The 19,920-nt window shown below is 41.6% G+C and overlaps 10 protein-coding genes across 10 annotated transcripts; 7 read left to right on the top strand and 3 right to left on the bottom strand.

The window, feature by feature from the left end:
- Positions 1-157: 157 nt before the first annotated feature.
- Positions 158-568, top strand: SAPINGB_P003700 (uncharacterized protein; the record flags this gene model as incomplete). Its single annotated transcript, XM_031998416.1, has 1 exon — positions 158-568. One exon carries the CDS (start codon positions 158-160, stop codon positions 566-568), a length of 411 nt encoding a protein of 136 aa, XP_031854307.1.
- Positions 569-711: 143 nt separating this feature from the next.
- On the bottom strand, positions 712-1,875 carry SAPINGB_P003699 (uncharacterized protein; the record flags this gene model as incomplete). The annotated part of the gene is made up of 2 exons (XM_031998415.1): positions 712-1,810; positions 1,865-1,875. The coding sequence occupies 2 exons, from the start codon at positions 1,873-1,875 to the stop codon at positions 712-714; spliced, it is 1,110 nt and encodes a 369-aa protein (XP_031854306.1).
- A 203-nt stretch (positions 1,876-2,078) lies between these two features.
- SAPINGB_P003698 (uncharacterized protein) lies at positions 2,079-2,606 on the top strand (the record flags this gene model as incomplete). The annotated part of the gene is made up of 1 exon (XM_031998414.1): positions 2,079-2,606. One exon carries the CDS (start codon positions 2,079-2,081, stop codon positions 2,604-2,606), a length of 528 nt encoding a protein of 175 aa, XP_031854305.1.
- Positions 2,607-2,926: 320 nt separating this feature from the next.
- SAPINGB_P003697 (uncharacterized protein) lies at positions 2,927-3,240 on the top strand (the record flags this gene model as incomplete). The annotated part of the gene is made up of 2 exons (XM_031998413.1): positions 2,927-2,960; positions 3,032-3,240. 2 exons carry the CDS (start codon positions 2,927-2,929, stop codon positions 3,238-3,240), a joined length of 243 nt encoding a protein of 80 aa, XP_031854304.1.
- A 445-nt stretch (positions 3,241-3,685) lies between these two features.
- Positions 3,686-4,807, top strand: SAPINGB_P003696 (uncharacterized protein; the record flags this gene model as incomplete). Its single annotated transcript, XM_031998412.1, has 1 exon — positions 3,686-4,807. One exon carries the CDS (start codon positions 3,686-3,688, stop codon positions 4,805-4,807), a length of 1,122 nt encoding a protein of 373 aa, XP_031854303.1.
- Positions 4,808-5,635: 828 nt separating this feature from the next.
- SAPINGB_P003695 (uncharacterized protein) lies at positions 5,636-6,285 on the top strand (the record flags this gene model as incomplete). The annotated part of the gene is made up of 2 exons (XM_031998411.1): positions 5,636-5,677; positions 5,740-6,285. The coding sequence occupies 2 exons, from the start codon at positions 5,636-5,638 to the stop codon at positions 6,283-6,285; spliced, it is 588 nt and encodes a 195-aa protein (XP_031854302.1).
- A 145-nt stretch (positions 6,286-6,430) lies between these two features.
- SAPINGB_P003694 (uncharacterized protein) lies at positions 6,431-7,744 on the bottom strand (the record flags this gene model as incomplete). The annotated part of the gene is made up of 1 exon (XM_031998410.1): positions 6,431-7,744. One exon carries the CDS (start codon positions 7,742-7,744, stop codon positions 6,431-6,433), a length of 1,314 nt encoding a protein of 437 aa, XP_031854301.1.
- A 221-nt stretch (positions 7,745-7,965) lies between these two features.
- SAPINGB_P003693 (uncharacterized protein) lies at positions 7,966-8,700 on the top strand (the record flags this gene model as incomplete). The annotated part of the gene is made up of 1 exon (XM_031998409.1): positions 7,966-8,700. The coding sequence occupies one exon, from the start codon at positions 7,966-7,968 to the stop codon at positions 8,698-8,700; it is 735 nt and encodes a 244-aa protein (XP_031854300.1).
- A 279-nt stretch (positions 8,701-8,979) lies between these two features.
- On the bottom strand, positions 8,980-13,149 carry SAPINGB_P003692 (uncharacterized protein; the record flags this gene model as incomplete). The annotated part of the gene is made up of 1 exon (XM_031998408.1): positions 8,980-13,149. The coding sequence occupies one exon, from the start codon at positions 13,147-13,149 to the stop codon at positions 8,980-8,982; it is 4,170 nt and encodes a 1,389-aa protein (XP_031854299.1).
- A 3,174-nt stretch (positions 13,150-16,323) lies between these two features.
- On the top strand, positions 16,324-19,770 carry SAPINGB_P003691 (uncharacterized protein; the record flags this gene model as incomplete). The annotated part of the gene is made up of 1 exon (XM_031998407.1): positions 16,324-19,770. One exon carries the CDS (start codon positions 16,324-16,326, stop codon positions 19,768-19,770), a length of 3,447 nt encoding a protein of 1,148 aa, XP_031854298.1.
- Positions 19,771-19,920: the final 150 nt, after the last annotated feature.

Genomic DNA, 19,920 nt, shown 5'->3' with positions numbered 1-19,920 from the left:
TTTGGTGATTTTGGTTGGCAGCCCGTAAAATTTTTTTTTAACTTTTTTTCATCACCACCACCTAATCTGATCACAGTTTTTATTTTTTATTTTTTTTGCTTCTTCACCACGCACTCATTTTTTTCCATAAACTTCTCTTCATCTACTCGCAATAAAAATGAACAGCAGTCTGTCAGAACAGCAACAGCCACAACAGCAGAAGGAAGCTCCTGGTTTCTTTCAGGAAGCTTATGAAGATATCACTTCTTCTTTTAAAGGCAGCCCCGTGATGATGGGTGCAACTGCCATTGCAGCAGTTTGGGTTGTCAAGTCGCTCTTTTTCTCCAAGCGCGGACCTGGTGTTGGTGGTCGCGAGTTTTTCACTGGTGGGTTTGAGCCTAAGATGAATGCTAAAGAGGCTCTTCAGATTTTGGGTCTTCGTGAGTCTACTCTCACCAAGTCTAAGCTTAAGGATTCGCACCGCAGAATCATGCTGCTGAACCACCCGGATAAGGGAGGTTCGCCATTCCTTGCCACCAAGATTAATGAGGCCAAGGACTTTTTGGAGAAGAGAGGTGGACTGAAATAAATTAACCTGAAGTTACGAAAAAAAGAAAAAAAAGAATAAGAGAAATTGGTTTCTCTTAGATAGATTTAATGCCCTTATATGTTTTTTGTTTAACCTTGTATATATGATGAACTGAATTATTATTATTATTATTAAAGTGTATATTAAGATTTTGTAAAAAGTGTGATAACATCTCCCTCAGCCACCCTGTGCTGAAGACCACATCTTTGTGGACTGTGCTTGGTGGAGGCACCCCAGACCATGGCATACCGGAACTTATTTTTGATTTCTCTGTGAATAGAATCACACACATTTTCCACCGAGTTGTGGGCTGCGCGAACGACCATAGGTTCCGTAAAATCCGGGGCTTGACCCTTGGGTTTAGTGTAAATACGGAGAAGTGACAGGTCCGCCCAGATACGCTCTAGCAGATCGTCGAGACCAAGGTCCATGGCAACAGAAATAACGGTAGAATGGGGCTGTCGGGCAATTCTGTCCACTTCCTCAAGCGACACAGCATCAATCTTATTGTAAGCATAAAGGCAGGGAATATAAGAGCGGTGAGATGAATTGATAATGTCAATGAAGTCCTCGACCGTGCAATTTTCATCGCGGATAAGAACTTCAGCATTGTGGACTTTGTAGTCCTTCAAGATATCACTAACAAGGCGTTCATTCAGGTATTTGGGGGGCGAAATAGCATTGAACTTGACACCACCAGTCTTTTTGATCTTAAGATAGATGTTGGGTCGTTCCTTGTTAAGACGTATTCCAACAGCCTCAAGTTCTCGCTCGAGAATGACACGCTGCTCCTCAGGTTTGGTAGCGTCAAGAACCATGAGAATCAAGTCAGCAGTTTTAGCTGTTGCAACAACCTGACGACCACGACCTTTGCCCTCAGAGGCACCTTGAATAATACCAGGCAGATCGAGAATTTGGATCTCAGCACCATTATATTCAAGAACACCAGGAACAGATGTAAGAGTTGTGAAAGCATATTGGGCCACCTCCGACTTAGTCTTGGTGATTTTAGAAAGAAGAGATGATTTACCAACGGAGGGAAAACCGATAAGAGCTACACGTGCATCACCACTTTTTGATACTTCAAAACCTTGACCTGGAGAACTAGAGGATCCTGGGGCTGGCTCAAGAAGTTGTTGGCGGTACCGCGCAAGTTTACCTTTAAGAAGACCAATGTGGTACTCGGTAGCCTTGTTCTTTTGCGTACGAGCAAGTTCCTCTTGGATCTGCTGGATTTTTTCTCTAAGAAAAAAAAACGTTAGCAAGGTGATATGATAGAAACAAATTTATACCTACATGATACCCATGATGAAAAAGATTTGGTCAAAGGTGTGCTAGAAATATGGAGATTATAAATTTTTGTTAAAAAAATTGGTTTGGGGTTTTCGTTAACAAAAAATTTTTTTAAGTTATCCACATCATCACTACCATTTTACACCCCACCACCACCACTACTACCACCACCACCAACCATTATAATATTTTGATTTTTCACAAGCAGTCTTTAACAATGACGATAGTTTATTTACATACGACTATGGGCACAATTGGCCTAGAAATGTATACAAAACATGCACCGCGAACGTGTGCCAACTTCATTGAGCTAGCAAGACAAGGCTACTACGATAATACGATATTTCATCGCGTTATAAAGGGCTTTATGATCCAAGGAGGCGACCCAAGCGGAACAGGATATGGCGGTACAAGCATATACGATGATTCGGGAGATGGGAAAAAGTTGTTTGTAGATGAGAAGGAAGCTTTAAAAACGCTGCGACATACAGGTGCAGGTGTTTTGGCAATGGCCAACACGGGTCCGGATACAAACGGGTCGCAATTTTACGTTACTCTTGCGCCTACACCGTGGTTAGACAAGACAAATGTTGTTTTTGGGCGCGTTGCATCAGGTATGGGTACTATTGAACGGATTGGGCAGGTAGCGGTTGATCGGGAAGATAAACCGACCACCGCGGTGATCGTGAATCGTACAGAAGTAGAGGACGATGGGGATGAAGAAGAGTATGGTGGAGAAGAGTAAGAAAAAAAAATAACAAGTTTGGATATTTGATAGAATCAAAAGAAATCCCCGGACTTTGAAAGATTTTTGTGTCTCCACAGTAGTTCTCATTATGGATTTGTAATGAAGTTAACGTTAGAAAGTGGAGGGGTTTTTTGCTTAAAAAAAAAAAATTCCAGATCCAGCTTTTTTCCAACACTCACTTACACCCACACCTTAACAACCAACTTAATACAACTGTACAACGTTCCACTTCACACACCAGGTGTAGAGTCGTGTATATGAATAGATAAATAGAAGATCGCCATTGTCTTCAAAAACATTAATATTATAACTTCAGCATGGCACGAAAACTAAGCGGTCTTCAGCGCGAAGGTGAGTAAACAGTTTTCTCATACTTCGAGGTATTTTTGTCTAACTGCATCTCTTTTTTTTTTTTAATACAGTTCTTGCGCTTTACCGCGAGTCGATCAGAGCTATCTATAAGAAGCCTGTAGAGGCACAACCCAACTTCCGAGAATTTACTCGCCGCAACTTTCGGAAGTATTCAGGCATGTCGCGCAAAGAGTTTGGAGCGATTGAGCACTTGATTCGCAAGGGCAAGAAGATGCTGGAGCTCTACACGAATCCCGGCGTGCGCAATATTGTTCTGTGAGTCACGTGGAGAATTATGCAATTTCACTTTATTATAATTATTCACTTGTAATAACTTTTGTACATACTTTTCATTACACTTTTTTTTTTGTAATAATAATTGGTACGATACCGGAATTAGCATCTTTTCAAATATATGCACGGCGTTTACAAACCTATTTTTAAACCTACGCGGTCAGCCGCAAAGATTGTTTTGAAGATACACCATTTAGGCTGCCACTTAAGAATTCTCTTAGTGCTTTTTTCGTCGGTCCATTCTTCTTGTGTCATCCACAACAACAACAACAACAACAATAATCCTTTCTATATATAATTCCTTTTCTATCCCACCACTTTCTTTTCTCTCTTTATTTTTTTAACTGCTTTTTCTTTTCTTAATTTTGAAGTTAAATTACTTTATACTATCAATCCTTAATCCTTAATCACTAATCCCTATCTTTAATACAATGTCTAAGGAATACGTTCTTGTCACTGGCGGTGCTGGATACATCGGCTCACACACTGTCGTTGCACTGCTCGAAGCTGGCCGCAATGTTGTTGTTGTTGACAACCTTTCTAACTCTTCCGAAGAAGCTTTGGAGAGAATCAAGAAAATCACCAAGGTTGATGACATTCCCTTTTTTCAAGTTGATATCCGTGACACTGCTGGTCTCGAGAAGGTCTTTGACGCCTACCCCACTATCACTAGCGTTCTGCACTTTGCTGGCCTTAAGGCTGTAGGAGAGTCCACCCAGATCCCCCTCGAGTACTATGACCAAAACGTTAGTGGTACTATTAACCTCACTAAGGTGCTCAAATCTCGTGGTATTAAGAAATTTGTCTTTTCATCCTCCGCTACTGTCTACGGTGATGCTACTCGCTATGAAAACATGATTCCAATTCCTGAGGAGTGCCCCACTAGTGGTGAGTCGCCATACGGCCGTACCAAGCTGTTTATCGAGCACATTCTCCGTGATTACACTCTCTCGATCCCAGGAACTTACACAGCCCTGCTTCGTTACTTTAACCCTATGGGTGCGCACCCGTCCGGTCTTATGGGCGAAGATCCTCGTGGCATTCCTAACAACTTGCTGCCCTACCTGGCTCAGGTTGCTTCAGGCCGCCGTCGTGAGCTGCAGGTTTTTGGCAACGACTACGATTCCCGCGATGGTACTCCTATTCGTGATTACATCCATGTGCTTGATTTGGCCTTAGGTCACTTGGCTGCACTCAAGAAGCTTGAGGAAGTTGAGGCTGAGGAGAAGGCTGCTACCGAAGCTCCTACTAAGGGATTTTGTCGTGAATGGAACTTGGGCACTGGCCATGGTTCTACTGTCCTTGAGGTCATTGCAGCTTTTTCCAAAGCTGTTGGCAAACCTCTCCCTTACCGCATTGTCGGTCGCCGTGCCGGTGATGTGCTTGATCTTACAGCAAAGCCTACTCGTGCTAATACTGAGCTCAAATGGAAGGCTGAACTGTCCATGGATCAAGCTTGCGAGGATTTGTGGAACTGGACTAGCAAAAATCCTTATGGTTACAGCAATGAGCCTGATTCTACTGACGAGACTCCAGCTTCTATTAAAGCTTAACCGATAGAATTTGTAAAATTGCCTTCTCTTTTGTTTTCTTTTCTTTACCTTTTTGTTTATCACTGTAAAATTATTATTGTTATTATCGAAATTTGTATACTAATATCTGACATTTAATCTTTTACTAATACATTAATTTCATATGTCTCTATGGTGTGACGATGTGGTTTATCATTATTTTTCGAGAATCTGCCAGTACATAATTAGCTATATATGATGAGGCTACAGGATTACGTGGCCAAGTGGTTAAAATAATAGGTAAAGTACCGAAGCAGAGCGACGCTGGGCAGCTTTTTCATACACAATGACTTTAGATTTTGAAGATTCTAATAATAATTTTCTAAACTAATTAGTTTATTATAATAAATGAAAAAAAAAAGAAAAAGGATTTATTTTTAATAGATATTTATTTTAAATTTAGATCAAAATAGATTCTAATTTCCGTTTTTTTTTTTTTTTTTTTTTTTTTTTTGGGTCTTTAAAATGATGATGGTCATGAAATAGAAATAAAGTTTATTATTTGGTTTAGATGGGATATGAAGAATGTGCGGCCAGTGTTATTATCAGGGGGAGAATGAGTCTAGTGCTTAACACTTGAACCATATAATTTTAACATTATTAAGGTATAAGATTTAAGTCATATAATTTGTCACGTGGCTCATTTGAAAATTTTTTCTTTGAAAAAGTTTTGTGATCTCCCAAAAAGTAAAAATATTTTGAGCCCCACAGAATTTTTTTTTTTGGGCACAAAAATTTTTGTCTTTACAAATTTTTTTTTTTTTTTTATCTCTTATCATCATTTTCCCAAACTACATATAGACAAACACCATGAGAATCGAGACCTGCCATTTCTGCTCTGCGCCAGTATATGTAAGTTATATATTGTTTAAATCTTTTAATCTCTTTTTTTTTTTCTAACTCGTTTTTTCTAGCCCGGCCACGGTATCATGTTTGTGCGTAATGATGCCAAACAATTTCAATTTTGTCGCGCTAAGTGCCACAAGAACTTCAAGCTGAAGCGTAACCCGCGCAAGCTGCGTTGGACCAAGGCTTTCCGCAAGGCTGCTGGCAAGGAAATGGTTGTGGACAAGACTCTCGAGTTTTCTGCTCGTCGCAACGTTCCTGTTCGTTACAACCGCGAGCTTGTTTCCGAGACACTGCAAGCCATGTCGCGGATCGAGGAAATTCGCCGCAGACGCGAGCGCGCCTTTTACAAGAACAGAATGGTTCGCAACGCCCAGATCAGAAAGGAAAACGACAGAAAGCTTGTCGAAGCACACCCGGAAATGCTGCGCATCAGAGAAGTCGAGCTCAAGAGAGCAGCCGAGAAGAGAGCCAAGCAGGATATCGATATGGAGGACGACGAAGTCGATGTCGACAGCGAAATGGATGTCGACTCGGAGGACGAGGAAGTTACTCAAAAGCAAAAGGTTGCTATCACTCTCAAGAACAAGAAGAAGAAAGCTCTTTCTGCATAATTGCATTTATATGTTGGGTTCTCATGGGAATGAAATGGAAAGATGGATATACAGTTCTAATACCCACGGTTGTTTTGTTTTAAATAAAAGAAATGAAAAAAAGAAAGAAAGAAAGAAAAGTTTTAGTTACTATGTACAAAGTTCTCTAAATGGTTGTAGTTATCTCTTGAAGGGTTTCGGTCTCGGGAGCATTTTGAGATTCAGTATCTTTGGAGTCAGTATCCTTGGATTCTTGCTTCGCCTCCTTCATCAGTCGGAGTTTGATCCGAGCCTGATGAGGAAGCTTTCTAAAAACGGCCACAAAACCTCCACCACCAACACCGGTTCCTACACGCGGTCGGCACACACGCGCTACCTCACCAGTTTGTCTTATTACCGCTGAACGAACGTCCCAGGCACGCATTGACCCACCAGCAATACCAGGCATGAGTTCTACGGTGTTTGCCAGGGTCAGGTCAATGCTTTCGTCAACCCGAATGTGTTCAACAATGTCCTGGATCTGTGTCACGCTGGGGCAAAACACAACCAAAGGTGCATCAACTATCAAGCGTTGGGCAATGGCAGTTACCGAAGTGTCTGGGGATGGGAGATCCAAAAACGCGCCACTTAAAAATGATCCAGGCGTTTCTGCACTTGCTCCTTGAGCAGGCTCCTCTGGAATCCCGCGTGCTCGCCATTCACCTTCATTTTCAGCTAGCCACTGCTCCGGCGAGTCGCTAACATGAAATTCCACATCACCATAGTACATGCCGTTCCGGAAATCGCGCACATTGTGACGACCTGTGCGAGAATGCGACGCGTTTCTGTCAATCGAGTGTAAAACTGCACCGCGAAGACTCAAATCACCAAGCCTTCGCGCATCACCATTTGCGGCATGGATGGCTTTGGATATAGCCAGTGTTAAAGATCCATGACCAGTTCCGGCCTCGAGATACTGACGCATCTTGATAGGCACAATAGGAGTCACTGCTGTCTTGCCTTCAGCAGGCAACCCTTGAACAAGTTCTTCGTCGCTAGTCTCTAGGTCTCTCGCAGTCCCAGTTACGCGCCCATATCCGCATGCGCCTGTTTCATCTTCATGGATATCAGCGAGAGAAACAATGGCTGCCGCGTCCAGCGGATAAATTGGTTGAGCTTGGCGTTTTCTGTGAACAGTATACTCATCAAGTGACGGAAGTGTAAGAATAAAAGTCTGGTTTGTCTCAGCACCACGTTTAGTTAATGGAGACACTGTGGTACGCACAGGTTGTCCGATGATAGACTCATGTGGGACCGAAGAGTTGCCCAATGTCCATTCCTTGCCAACTCCTAGGGGAGTTGAAAGAATGGGTCTGTCAGGACGCAAAACATGGCGCGCTAGGACAATGTCACCTGGTTGAAACGTTCGGTATGTAGCTATATGAACGCGAGATCCTAACCGTGCAAGTAGCGACGATGTTTTAGACGTAAAAAGAACCATTATGGTGATTTGATTAAAAAAAAATTTTCTTCTGCGATTTATTTTTCAACTTGATTAAATTTACCCTACTCACTACTATCTTCATCTCTAGGTTTATCTTTGAACAACGATCAACAATCAACGATCAACAATCTTTTCTACACTTTAACAATTTTCTTGAAGTTTTTCTTCTTGGTTGGAATATCATTTTTTTTTTACTTTTTCATTGACTTAGATACCCTATGTCACATTTCACTACCATCCACGAACTTACCTCTTATCTTTCATGGTATCCAGCATATACATACGTCCGCTTTTTTGGTCGCGTTGTAAGCTATGATGACCGTAAAGGCGTTTTTACACTTCAGGAACTACCTGCGTTTTTTGTAGAAGCCACTGTCAATACCTCTTTCTCTAGCCAGTCTATTTCATCACAACAGTCGCCACCTATTAGTCTAACCCCTCGCCCATTACCTGTAGCAAATCTCTATGTACAATCAGAGTCGGGCGTGACCGCAGTCGTCATCGAGGGGTCGCAAGTCTCGGATACACTACATAATAATCTGATAGTTGAAGTATTTGCACGCGTCCGAAGCAGGCAACCGGGTCTCGGTGCTCGGAAGTCTTCTCAGATGTCGCAACAACGAGGCGACAGCAATGCGCCAACTCCAAATGTGGCTCAAGATCCCCACGTGCGCGCCCATCCAGGCGTGGGTGACAGTAGTAGCAATAACTTTGCTATGCCGCAGCCACAATCTTTTCTTTCTTTTCTTTCCTCTTCTACCACTTCTTCTACATTAGATTTACCTCCTGCTGTCTACTTGGACCTAATGTCTTTTAAGAAACTCGATACCCAAACGCTTTTTGACAACCCGACTTCCGAATACGTGCAAGCCGTACTTCTAAAGGCAGTTTTGGTGCGCGAATCGCTTCGTATGCGAGTTTTGGCACAGGCTGAAGAAGAGGAATATGCATGAGCATCTGAGAAATTCAACATAGCTGATTCACAAGAGATCAACAATTCAACTTTTTTAAAATACTTGCTGAAGAAAATAAAGAAAAAAATTACAAAAACTGGGAAAAACGCCACAAGTGGTTTAAAGGTGAAAAAAAAAAAAAATTAAAAATGAACTATTGAGCGTCATTGGCACAGAAAAAAACAGGTATTTTCCCATTATTATCTCTCAGAATATTAACAAAAAGAAGTAAAAAAGAAAGAAAAAAACTTCTTCACAGAAATAAAAAAAAACTCCCATTTATTGCCATTCACCATGAGGATTCATCATGACACCCATATTACTAGGAGCGAAAAACTGATCCCAGATAGCAGCCATGGGAACCTCATTAATAATGTCAAACAACCTTGGGCCACTACCACCGCCTCCAGGACCATTTGCACCTAAAAAGTCGTCCACACCGTCCAAGTACTGGCTCAGCTGTTGGCTCATGGGTGACGGCGCAGCATTTATTGAGCTTACACTGGAGTTGGGGTTGTTGTTTCCCACAGCAGAAAATTGTGTTTGCTGATTTTGTTGATACTGAGGAGATACTTGTTGCTGTTGTTGCTGGCGGGGCATGGGTTGGGAAAGAGATTGCGATGACACAGGTATGGTTTGACGAAGTTGAGGCCGTAGCTGGTTTGAACTGTTATTGATCGCAAACGAAGCAAGAGACGACCGCCGCCGCTTCTCAAGTGATTGCTGAGGTTGTTGTTGCTGCTGTAGCTGTTGTTGCTGTTGTTGCTGCTGCTGCGGCTGAGGTTGTTGCTGAGACACTCCGAGTGGAGTCGAGCCTTCGGACTGCTGATCCGGCATAAATATCATGGGCATACCTGCCTCAAGGAAAAATTGTTCCAAATCAAAGTTATCAATCCATGGCTCATCAGAAGAGTATGATGAGATGTTATTACTTCCTGCCATAGATTGGGAGCGAAGCTGCGGTGTTGTATTTGAAGCTGAGAGCAACGAAGATGGTGGTGGCATTTGTTGCTGTTGCTGTTGCTGTGAAAACTGGCTCACCAACAATGGCTTTTGAATTGTAGATAAGGACTGCTGTTGAGGCGCCGATAAAGGTTGGTCAAATGAAACTGACATTTGCCGATTAACTTGAAATTGCCGATCTTTTTGAAGTACTATTTCAGATGGCAATTGCGGTTGTTGTTGTTGCTGCTGCTGCTGCTGTTGCTGCTTCTGCTGTTGCGGTTGTGGTTGCGGTTGTGGTTGTTGCTGTTGCTGTTGCTGATGCTGTTGCTGTTGCTGATGCTGTTGCGGTTGCGGTTGCTGCTGTTGAGACGGAATATAAGTCATGTACCCTTTAGGAGTAAGGGCCTGGGGGTATCCCATACTATTACCTTCAATTTTGATATCAGAGTATGTTGCTGCTGTTGCTGTTTTTTCCTGCGTGCAAAGCTTAATAATGGCTGCTGTGAGTAGCTCAAAAGTAGAACGGCATGATATAGCGGCATCACAGCGGTCTACAAGAGCTGAAAGTACTTCGATACAGGCGTGTGCATTATAATTGATTTCTTCAATAGTTGTGTTTTCACGCAGTTTTGGTGAATGGTAAAGGGCATAGAGATACGATGTACCAGCCATGAAAAGGTTGTGGACTGCGACCCAAGTATAGTTGATACTGCGGTGACGGTGCAGGACTTTGTAGTGCTGAATAACCTTTTCACCGGCATCTGCAATTATTTCAAAGTGATCTTCTGTGGGTTGCGGTGCATCGGATGGAGTGGGTCCATAAAGCAGAAGCCGTGTTTGATGGTAGTTGAGTTCGATAAATGCAAGGTTAAAGTTGCAGTTCATCTTTTTAGCCGACTTGGGACAGGATGAATGCCACGCCTCAAGCCGTTGACCCATGACCGTACGCCACTGTTCAAGTGTCTCAAACTCTCTGGGGAGAGCGGCGCAATCATATAAAATGCGTTGAATCTCAGCTTGAATTTTCCGGATGCGGAAGAAACTAAGAGAGATGATTTTATAAGAGGGGGCCTTACGAGTGTGATCGCTTTGGATATCGTTGAGATCGCTAAAGTCGTCTTCGACAATGAGTGTATCGTCTAGTTGAGATGGGAACGGGACCTTGATACTTTCTTCAGGGATGCCAAAAGGACGGCCGAGGTAAACACATACCTGGCGATCAATAGCATAAGTGCACCAAAACAAGCGCCGGCGCATGTCGAGAGTGAAGGGGTCATAGCTGGGCCCACCACCAGCATTGGAGTTTGAGGCAAATACAGAGGATCGGAAGCCGGCCTCAGTGTGAAGACCGAGATCGACACATAGGCGCAGAGCCCACCCAAGCACGTACCAGATACCAGGGACAGATGGCCGCATGATTGAATACTGTGCGAGTAGAAGAATACCCTGCAGAGCTTCAAGACGGTTTGGTGAGGCAAGAACTGTATCAAGATACTGCATGGCAGCTGCGCGGAAGGATTCAGAAATTTGAGCAGGGTGTGTTTGATGATGGATTGAGGTTGCAATAGCGAACATAAGGTGGAGGAAGTAGAGTGCCTTTTTTGGGGTTTCTTCAGTCACTTCAGGTGCATTATAGTTGGAGATGGCAATTGGGGTATTGCTTCCAACATACGTGGATGCGTGATTACTGCTAGAGCTGGAAGTACCTCCTGGGGAGGACTGGGGAGGACCATTTTGATGGCGAAGAAGGGGGGACATGCCCGGGGTAGCAGGTGAGGGCTGTGGGGATGGTGTGAGCGGAACGCCAATTGTGGTATAGTCAGATGCGAGAGAGGTTCCCTCCGAGAGGGGCCCATATATGGGAATGAAGTGGTTTGTGAGGAACTGTTCACGGTGGATTACGGGGAGCTGAGAGTTTGCTTGAGAGAAAAAGAGATAAAGAAATTTTTCTGCAGTTTCTTTTGAAGGAAGTGAAGCGGGCTGAACCTTGTGGGTTCCAATCTTCAATTGGGTACTGGAGGGTGGGACTGTTGAGGGTGCAGAACTTGTTGAAGAAGAGTCGGTAGTGTTAGCTGTTGCAGTTGCATTTGCTGCGGCAGCAGCGGCAGCAGCGGCAGCTGCTGTTTGGTCTTCTGTCGCGTTACTTGATAGGTTTTGGGCGTTATTATTTGGTTGGTTATGGTCCGGGCCGTTTGCATTTGCGTTAAACTTGATTGCAGTCAACAAGAGACGGGCAAAAGAAAGGCCGGAAGACGAACCAAGAAAAGCAGAGGGTGCAGACGTTGCTGCTTTGGAGGAGACCATTTTGACAGTGGACATAAGGCCTTCGACTCCAGTGGAGTCAACTTTTGAACCCTTGGGGGATGTGGAACCCGGTGCAGCACCAGATGAAGAAGAGGATGCAGCAGTAGTAGTAGTAGCAGCGGCAGCGGCAGTTGGCACAGCCGCAGTAGTTGCTGTGGGGAGAATAGCCTTAGCGCTTCCATTGGACGTGTCTAATTGCTGGATATTATTTGTGTTATTGGTGGGTGAAGAAGAGGAAGAGGGGGAAAATGAATTTTTAGAAACAGATTGATTTTGTTCAATGCCTTGTTCAGAGCCATTTAAAAGTGAGTGGATAGAATTCATGGAAGATGAAGAGACAGACGCAGGAGGTAATGCTTGGGAGGTATCTAAGGAATGAATATTGTTATTGACGGGTGTTATTGAGGGCGACCCATTTGTTGATGGTGAAGACATGGGACCAAATCCTGCACTCTTTGTCTCTTGGAGCTGTCGTTCAAGAGTAGCAATGCGATCTTCTAGATGCGAGACATAAGAGCGGGGGATTTTACGGCCAGTGGCTGCATCTATACCTACACATTCGACGCCAGCCTTTAGACAAGCATTACATGAGGGGAATTTTTGATCACAGCGGGTTTTGCGCATACGGCAACGATGACATGCCGAAATGGAGCGTGCAACTCCAATGACTGCTGGACGGAATGGAGCCGTTGGGGTAGCAGATGGGGCTTGAACAGATGTTGTAGATGCAGATTGAGGAGAGAGTTGTTGAGAGGAAGGGTATTGTTGTGGTTGTAGTGATGGAGAGGAATGTGGTTGATTTGATGGTCCAGGGAAAGCCATGAAGGGATCCACTACACCTTGATTTGCTGCGACCTTTTGTCGTTTATTTTTTGCGGATTCCTTTTGTTCGCGTTTGATTGATCCTGAGCCATTTGGAGCTCGTTTTTTTCGTGGAGGTTTCACTGGAGGTGAATTAGTAGTATTTGTAGCAGAGTTAGTTATATTATTTGGTACTGCATCGTGAGAAGCCATAGGGTAAGGATTAATTACGGGGTTTATTGGAATATTGTTATTGATTAGATGAGGGAGTTGTTGTTGTTGTTGTTGTTGTTGCTGGTGGTGGTGATGAAGTTGTTGTTGTTGCTGCTGCTGCTGAGAGGCCTGCTGCATGAGATCAGGCGAAGAAAAGTCTGGTTGCTCGGTGGTAGCGGAGATCATAACGGAATAACGGTAGCGCGATTTCTCGACGCAAGAATCATGAGAACAATAGAGATGAAAAAAAAGTCCTTTTTTTTTTTTTATAAAGAATAGTAAAAAGGGTTTAGAAGGGTTTTTGTTCCAGTAGAAATGGAAAATAAATAATAAAATATTTTTAAAAAAAATAAAAAAAAATTATATAAATAAAGGGGAAGTAGAGGAGCGTGAAAGTTTAGTTAGGACTTCAACAAGAAAAAAAAAGGGTGGTGATCTAGATATTTGGAGGATTTTTTGGTAAGCCAATTTCTACTTTTAAAGAAAAAAAAATAAAATAAAAAGAAAAAGAAGAAGAAGGAAGAAAAAAGGAAGAAATATTAAATGGTGGATTTATTATTTTAATTATTATTTTAATTAATTTTTTTTTTAAAGGATGCAAAGAGTCAGGATTATTCATATCTATTATATATATATAAATATATATATATATATATATATATATACACACACACGCCTACATACACTCACACACACAAAATACTCCTAACCCAAGGATTTATAGTGCCGACGGATAAGAGAGAGATTTTTTAAGAAAGATATTCCGTGTATTTGATTTTGATTTTGATTTGAAATATACAATGATTATTGTGGAATAAATTCTCTGAAGGAACTTTTTTACTTGGATATTTCCATTATTATTTTTGAAGTTTTTTTTTTATTCATCAAATTATTAAACATATATGTATATATATATAAAATAAAATACCCCTTTTGGGTCTATTAACAATAGTATCAGAAAATGCTATTATCAATAGGGACGGGGCCACGGGCTAAAAAAAAAAAAAAAAAAAAAACTGTTTGTCTGTTTGTGAAGGTCCCACCAAGCACCAGTACAATGCCATCATTGATTTCTAATAACCGTCCAAGTTGATTGTCAGCAATATTTACATTAGAATCGGCACCTCCGGCGGTAAGTAGTCAACCAGCTAGCCGGCATTCTAGTTCTAGGACATTGTCTACCTTTTTTTTTTTATAAAGTTTTTAATAAAATAATGAGCACGACTTTTAATTTTTTTATAATTTTTTTTCAGTTTTAAAAAAAAAAAAAAAACAAAAAAAACACTTTCCCACCTAAAACGGCAATGGGTGTTTTTATGTGGGAGGACCTAAACAGTGTTTGTGGTTATCTACAATCTCTGAGGACTGTTATAGGCTGTGCAATGCAACGATAAACGACAAAAAAATTTTTTTTTTAGAGTTAAAATATTATAGGGCCGGGTAAGAGTCCGAATTAGGTTTAAAAAAAAGTGCACGGCTTATCGCATCACGTGTTTCTTATCTGGGTTAGGGCTAATTTTTAACATGTGACTTAACGAAATTAATAAAACTTAATGATTAACACTTAAATTTTAATAAATAACACTTAAACCTTAATATTTAAAAAAGATAGCATTTTATGTATAATACTTATATCTTAAAACTTACAACATTATTGCATGATGTCATGAACTGAATTTTTTTTTTTTTTTTCAAACCCTTCATTCCAATACTCTCCTTGTTTGAATTAAAAAGAAATCTCAACATGAGACCCTTAAACGAAAATCGTTTAAATGACACAAGAAAAAAAAATATTAAATTCCAAACAACTGGAAATTGATGATGATGATAAGGATGATTTCATTAACGGGTACTCTTATTAAATTTCTATGCTCTATTTTTTTTTTCTATAATTAAGCTTGAGCTTATTTATGTCTATGATTTAACAAGTTGAAGCAAATCTTGATTTTTAAGCAATCATCTGATTAAGAAGTTCAGTAAAAAAATATTACATCTGAATATATAAATATAGATATCATCTTTTCTTAATAAACAAAATTATAATATTTGTTGCTATTTCTATTTCCATTATTATTACATGATCGGTTCACTTGCTAAGAATATTTTCATTGCAAATATTTGACAAATAAGACTCAAATTTCTCTTTTTTTTTTTTTTTAAATTTTCATTTATTATTATTCTAGCCTTACATCTTTCTTATAATAAGAAAGATGTAAACTAATTAGTTTAAAATCAAAACTAACGATGCAATGATAGTTATATTTTAAGAAAGAAAAAAAAAAGAGAAAGTATGTTTTTTTTTTCAGACAAAATAAGTAATTGTTCCAGAAACCAGGAACCTGATTAAGTGGGTTTTTAAATTCTCTATTTCTCTTTTTGTAGAGGCTTTTTTTTTTTTTTTTTTTTTTTTTTTTTTTTTTTTTAATTAGTTTGCATTCTTTCGGTACATCTTGCAAATACTAGAAGTACTTATTAGTACTGTTCGTAACTAACATTATGAATCATTTAAAACCTCTATATATATAAATTTGAAAAAAAAAAATTTTTTTATTGAGGGCTTTTTTTTTTATTACTGATTAAAAAAAAAGGAACCATATTTATAAATGAACGGGCTATTATACTCTCGCTTGTTGGTGATGAAACATTGATGACTTTGAGTATTTGTCTGTATGATTCATATGTTTGTCTTTCATAACTATATAACCTATGCTCGCTTGTCTTACACTGCATTTTGTTAAAGTCAATATTTATTTATTTATTTAGTCATTTAAGTCTATTCATAAAACAATTTTAATTTTTTTCATGTAAATAATAATTTACCAGAAATTAATTGTTGGTGTTATTAATTTCTTTGGCGCGGATTCTCCATTTTGGGCTGCTGCGTCTAAAATAAAATAAAATAAAAAAAATAAAATAAAAAAATAATAATAATAATAATAATAATAATAATAAGGGCCGTTTAAACTTTAGTCTAAATTCATTACTCCAATAATAATAATAATAATAATAATAATAATAATAATAATAATAATAATAATAAATCCCATAATTCATAAATATTCCCAATTCTCTCCTTTTTTTTAAAAAAAAATATATCATTTCATTTAATTATATATATAATATATATTGGTCTTGGTCTATTTAGGTCTGCACGAACTAATCTCTTTTTTCATTTTTATTTTATTTCTTCTTTTTCCTTTTTTTTTCTTTACTCCCCACAACCATCCCCAGTGTGAAAAATCAAAAACCTCCCTATTTTTTTTTTATACTTATATAAACCTACCTACCTACCTACCTACCTACTTACCTACCAATAATATATTCTTCATCAACATTTCTAAAATCATCACCACTACCACAATGGAGGCTTCTTGGGGTTTAGCAACTCAGACCCTCGAGTCTCACCTCCTCGTATACCACCTCAACACTCTCTTTCTATATCGCGACGCTAATGTGGCCACCCAGCCAATCTCCTTCCCATTCCCCCTCTTCAGTACTTCTGTCTTCACAACTCACCGCAACTTCCTCCTTTGTAGACCGTCCCAAGACCGTTTTGCAGTCTTTCAGTTTGACCTCGAAGACTTCTCTCCACCATCCTTAATAGGCATCTGGAACGTCTCACCAGCTCATAAAATTTCTGTCGCTTGTTGGGCAACTGAAGATCCTGACGACTCAGACAATACCACTCGATACCAAGATGACACCACCGCTAGCACTACTCTTTATTTAACAACTCTTTTAGACGAACATACAAATCCCTCAGACCTTCCCCTACCAACACCTTACACTCGACCATCCCCCTATGCTCTTCTAGGAACTCGCGATGGAACTATCCTACGTCTTGACCTCAGCTCTCCAGGAATCCTTACAACCCTCCCAATAGTCCCTATACATTACCCGCTTCAGGCTTTGTCCCTTCCATCAACCCCCTCCTCTTTCATAAAGTTTATTTCGTCGCCGCCTTCATCTTCCACCGCCTCCACCTATCCAACCTCCCCCCTGCATACCGTCGGCTCAAGACTCAGCTCTAGTGAATCTTCGTCCTCGTCTTCGTCTTCGTCCTCTTCTTCTTCATCCGCTGCTTTCACTCCAAATGACTGCTCATCGCCATCTTCAGCATCCTCCTTTTCCTTCCTGACCGACCCGCCAGGTCCTAAAACTCCAACCGATTTAGTCAACGCACTGTCTTACCACCAGGGAACCGTTTCCAGCATTGCAGCAGCCCCATGTGGTCTCGGCATTTACGCCATTGGTTATGCAACTGGCCATATCTCTATCGTCCAGCTAGTCTCACATTCTCCTTCCTCTCCCGGCGCTCCTACTCAGGTTCTGCGTCCCATCCACCAAATCCAGGCCCCATCCGGATCCCCTCGCACAATTGTGGGTCTGGCCTGGCACTACTCTTCTAAAGATATGCGGGCTCAAAACCTTGCCGTTTTAAAAGACGGTACCGACAAATTGGCCATCTGGACCGTTGACATGAGTACAGCCTCCGGCGCGTGCAAAAAAATTCGTGAGGTACCTCTCCCTGCTCGTCATTCCACTTCCGCTTCATGTGCTGGATTTGTTCAGTGGAGCAAAAGTGGTAAAGTCGTAAGATTATCGAGTGGAGGACTGCTGCTATCAGACGTCCGCACTAAAAAAGTCACAACCCGTTCTATCGCTGTTCCAGGGCTCCCAGTCATAGCCATTGCTGTGCGAAGCAGCCGTGGTCGTGCATGGGTCGTCAACAGCTCTGGTCAAATCATGACTTACAATTTACTCGACGGAGGCGCACTTCTTGAAAAACATAAGCTACCATTCTCCCTTAGTCCCGTTGATGCAGAATCTCCAGCAATTCTCGACTCTCCTGTCATTTTCTTGCAAAATCTACGCGTAGGCGAAATCACACAGGTTACAATAACCAAAAGTCCGCACAACCGTGGAACTTGTTCAATGGAGCAACAACAGTCGAATGCCGCAAAACCTTCTCCCGTAATTTCATTATCCTCATCAAAATTGGAAACCAATTCACCTAATTCTAAAACTCATCCCATCCAACTCTGCATGCCACCAGTCAAAATAACCTTAAACTCTCTCTTCCCCACAATCCTTAAGGGTCTCGCCAAAATGCCTGCTCAAACTGTCCCGGAGTTCAACCCAGCTCAGCTCTCTGTTGAGCAATATGTTCTTTGCGCCCTTTTTGGAGGCATCCTGGGATCCACTGTATGCTTGGCTGGTACTCGCGAGGTTCTTCAAGCCACCCAAAATGTTGTTCCACCACCTTCACCATTCCGCAAAGCTATTCTCGCAATGCTTATTCAACATAACCCACCGACTCTTCAAGCCTTCATGGACCTTTTGTCTTCGACAACTCAAACTATTCCTCAACCACTCATGGCAGCACTGCTCTATGCCGGAGCCGAAACTTCCGAGTCAATGGCTTCGGCTGCATCAGCAATCACAACCTCTCTCGGCTCCTTCGACCAACCTGAACACTTACATCTCGCAGCTGCATATTTATGCGCCCTTGGACGGCATGCCCATGCACGCACCCTCTACTCCAAAGCCGCATACTATGTAGAAGCGGTGTCAGTATCTCTTCTCGCCGGACTTGACGTTGTTTCCGTTTTGCGTGAGTGGTACAGTGCACTGGCCATCCCTGCAAATTCCAAAGCCGCCTCTGCTCCACTCATCAAGTACCTGTCCGATATTGCCTCCAGCATTGAACGGGCACTTCCTCCTTCTCCTGTAGAAGTTTCATCCTCGTCCATGGCAGTCACTGCAACAACACCAGCATTTGTTGCGCCAACCACTCGACATCCGCGTGTTCCTGCCCCAAGCTCAGATCGTACAGGGTTGCTATTCCGCACTGACGTGGATGACGACTTCGACGACACTCAATACAGTGTGTCTTCAGTCACTTCTTCAGTGTCTTCTTCGGCCTCTTCTTCTTCCTTCTCGCTGTTTGTACCCCCTCTCACTCGTACTATGCCTCTACCTTCACCCGCGCCGCCTGCGCCGGTCCGCACTCCTCCGCCGCAAGTATTCAATAACAATTCTGGTGCACTCGGTTCCGAATTCAGCACGCCAAACTATAGTCATCACAATAATAGCATCCACCATAATATCCACAGTCATTTGGCTGCCTCAGCAAACTCGACTCCCCAATCCCAGGAGTTTAGTTTCCGTGAAGGGACAGCAGTAGCAACGCCGATTTTCGACCAATCCACTAGCCCAGCCTCGGTTGTATCATTGTCACGCGCCAGCCATTACCATAATCATACCCACCATCATCATCACAACCATGGCAATAATCAACAGTACCATGCGGCCCAACCTTACCATTACCATCAACACAGGCTACACAATGTATTTTCGGCGGCAGCTGCCATGGCCGGAAGCCCGACTACAGCATCCTCAGTAACAGCTAAAGAACAGGCCACAAATGATTATGTGATTACTTATACACAGAACTCAAGCAACAACAATAATAATAATAATAGCACAACTGCATCCGAGGGGTTATTACCACCTGTAAGTGCTGCAACGCTTGCCAACAAACGAGCTGGCATGGCCAACATTTCTCCTCCAGATTCCATTACAGGGGTTGGTCTAGGACTTGGATCTTCAACAAATGTTTCTTACAATAATAGTGTCACTGGCAGCTCGGGTATTTCAAATCATAACCACACCCATACAGTCCCAATGGCTATTGCATCCCCGCCATTGTCGATTGCACCTTTGTCACCTTCTTCAACATTACAGCAAGAAGTTCTGACTTCCCCTAGTCGCAATCGCCATCCTGCTTATGCCCAGTCTTTTTGATTGTTGGTAAATCTAGGATCTTACGAAAAAAAACCTTTATGATATTTTTTTTTTATTCTTGTTTTGTCCATCTTTTTTTAAAGAAACCTTGCCACCAAACTGGCTTTAATTTTTTTCACAAAATAATACTTAATGTCCCCACTTCTTTTT

The sequence above is a fragment of the Magnusiomyces paraingens genome (assembly GCF_902498895.1).
Source record: "Magnusiomyces paraingens strain CBS 517.90 genome assembly, contig: contig3, whole genome shotgun sequence".
Lineage (NCBI taxonomy): Eukaryota > Fungi > Ascomycota > Dipodascomycetes > Dipodascales > Dipodascaceae > Magnusiomyces > Magnusiomyces paraingens.
The sequence above is the reverse complement of the archived record's forward strand: the minus strand, read 5'-3'. Positions and strand labels throughout refer to the sequence as shown.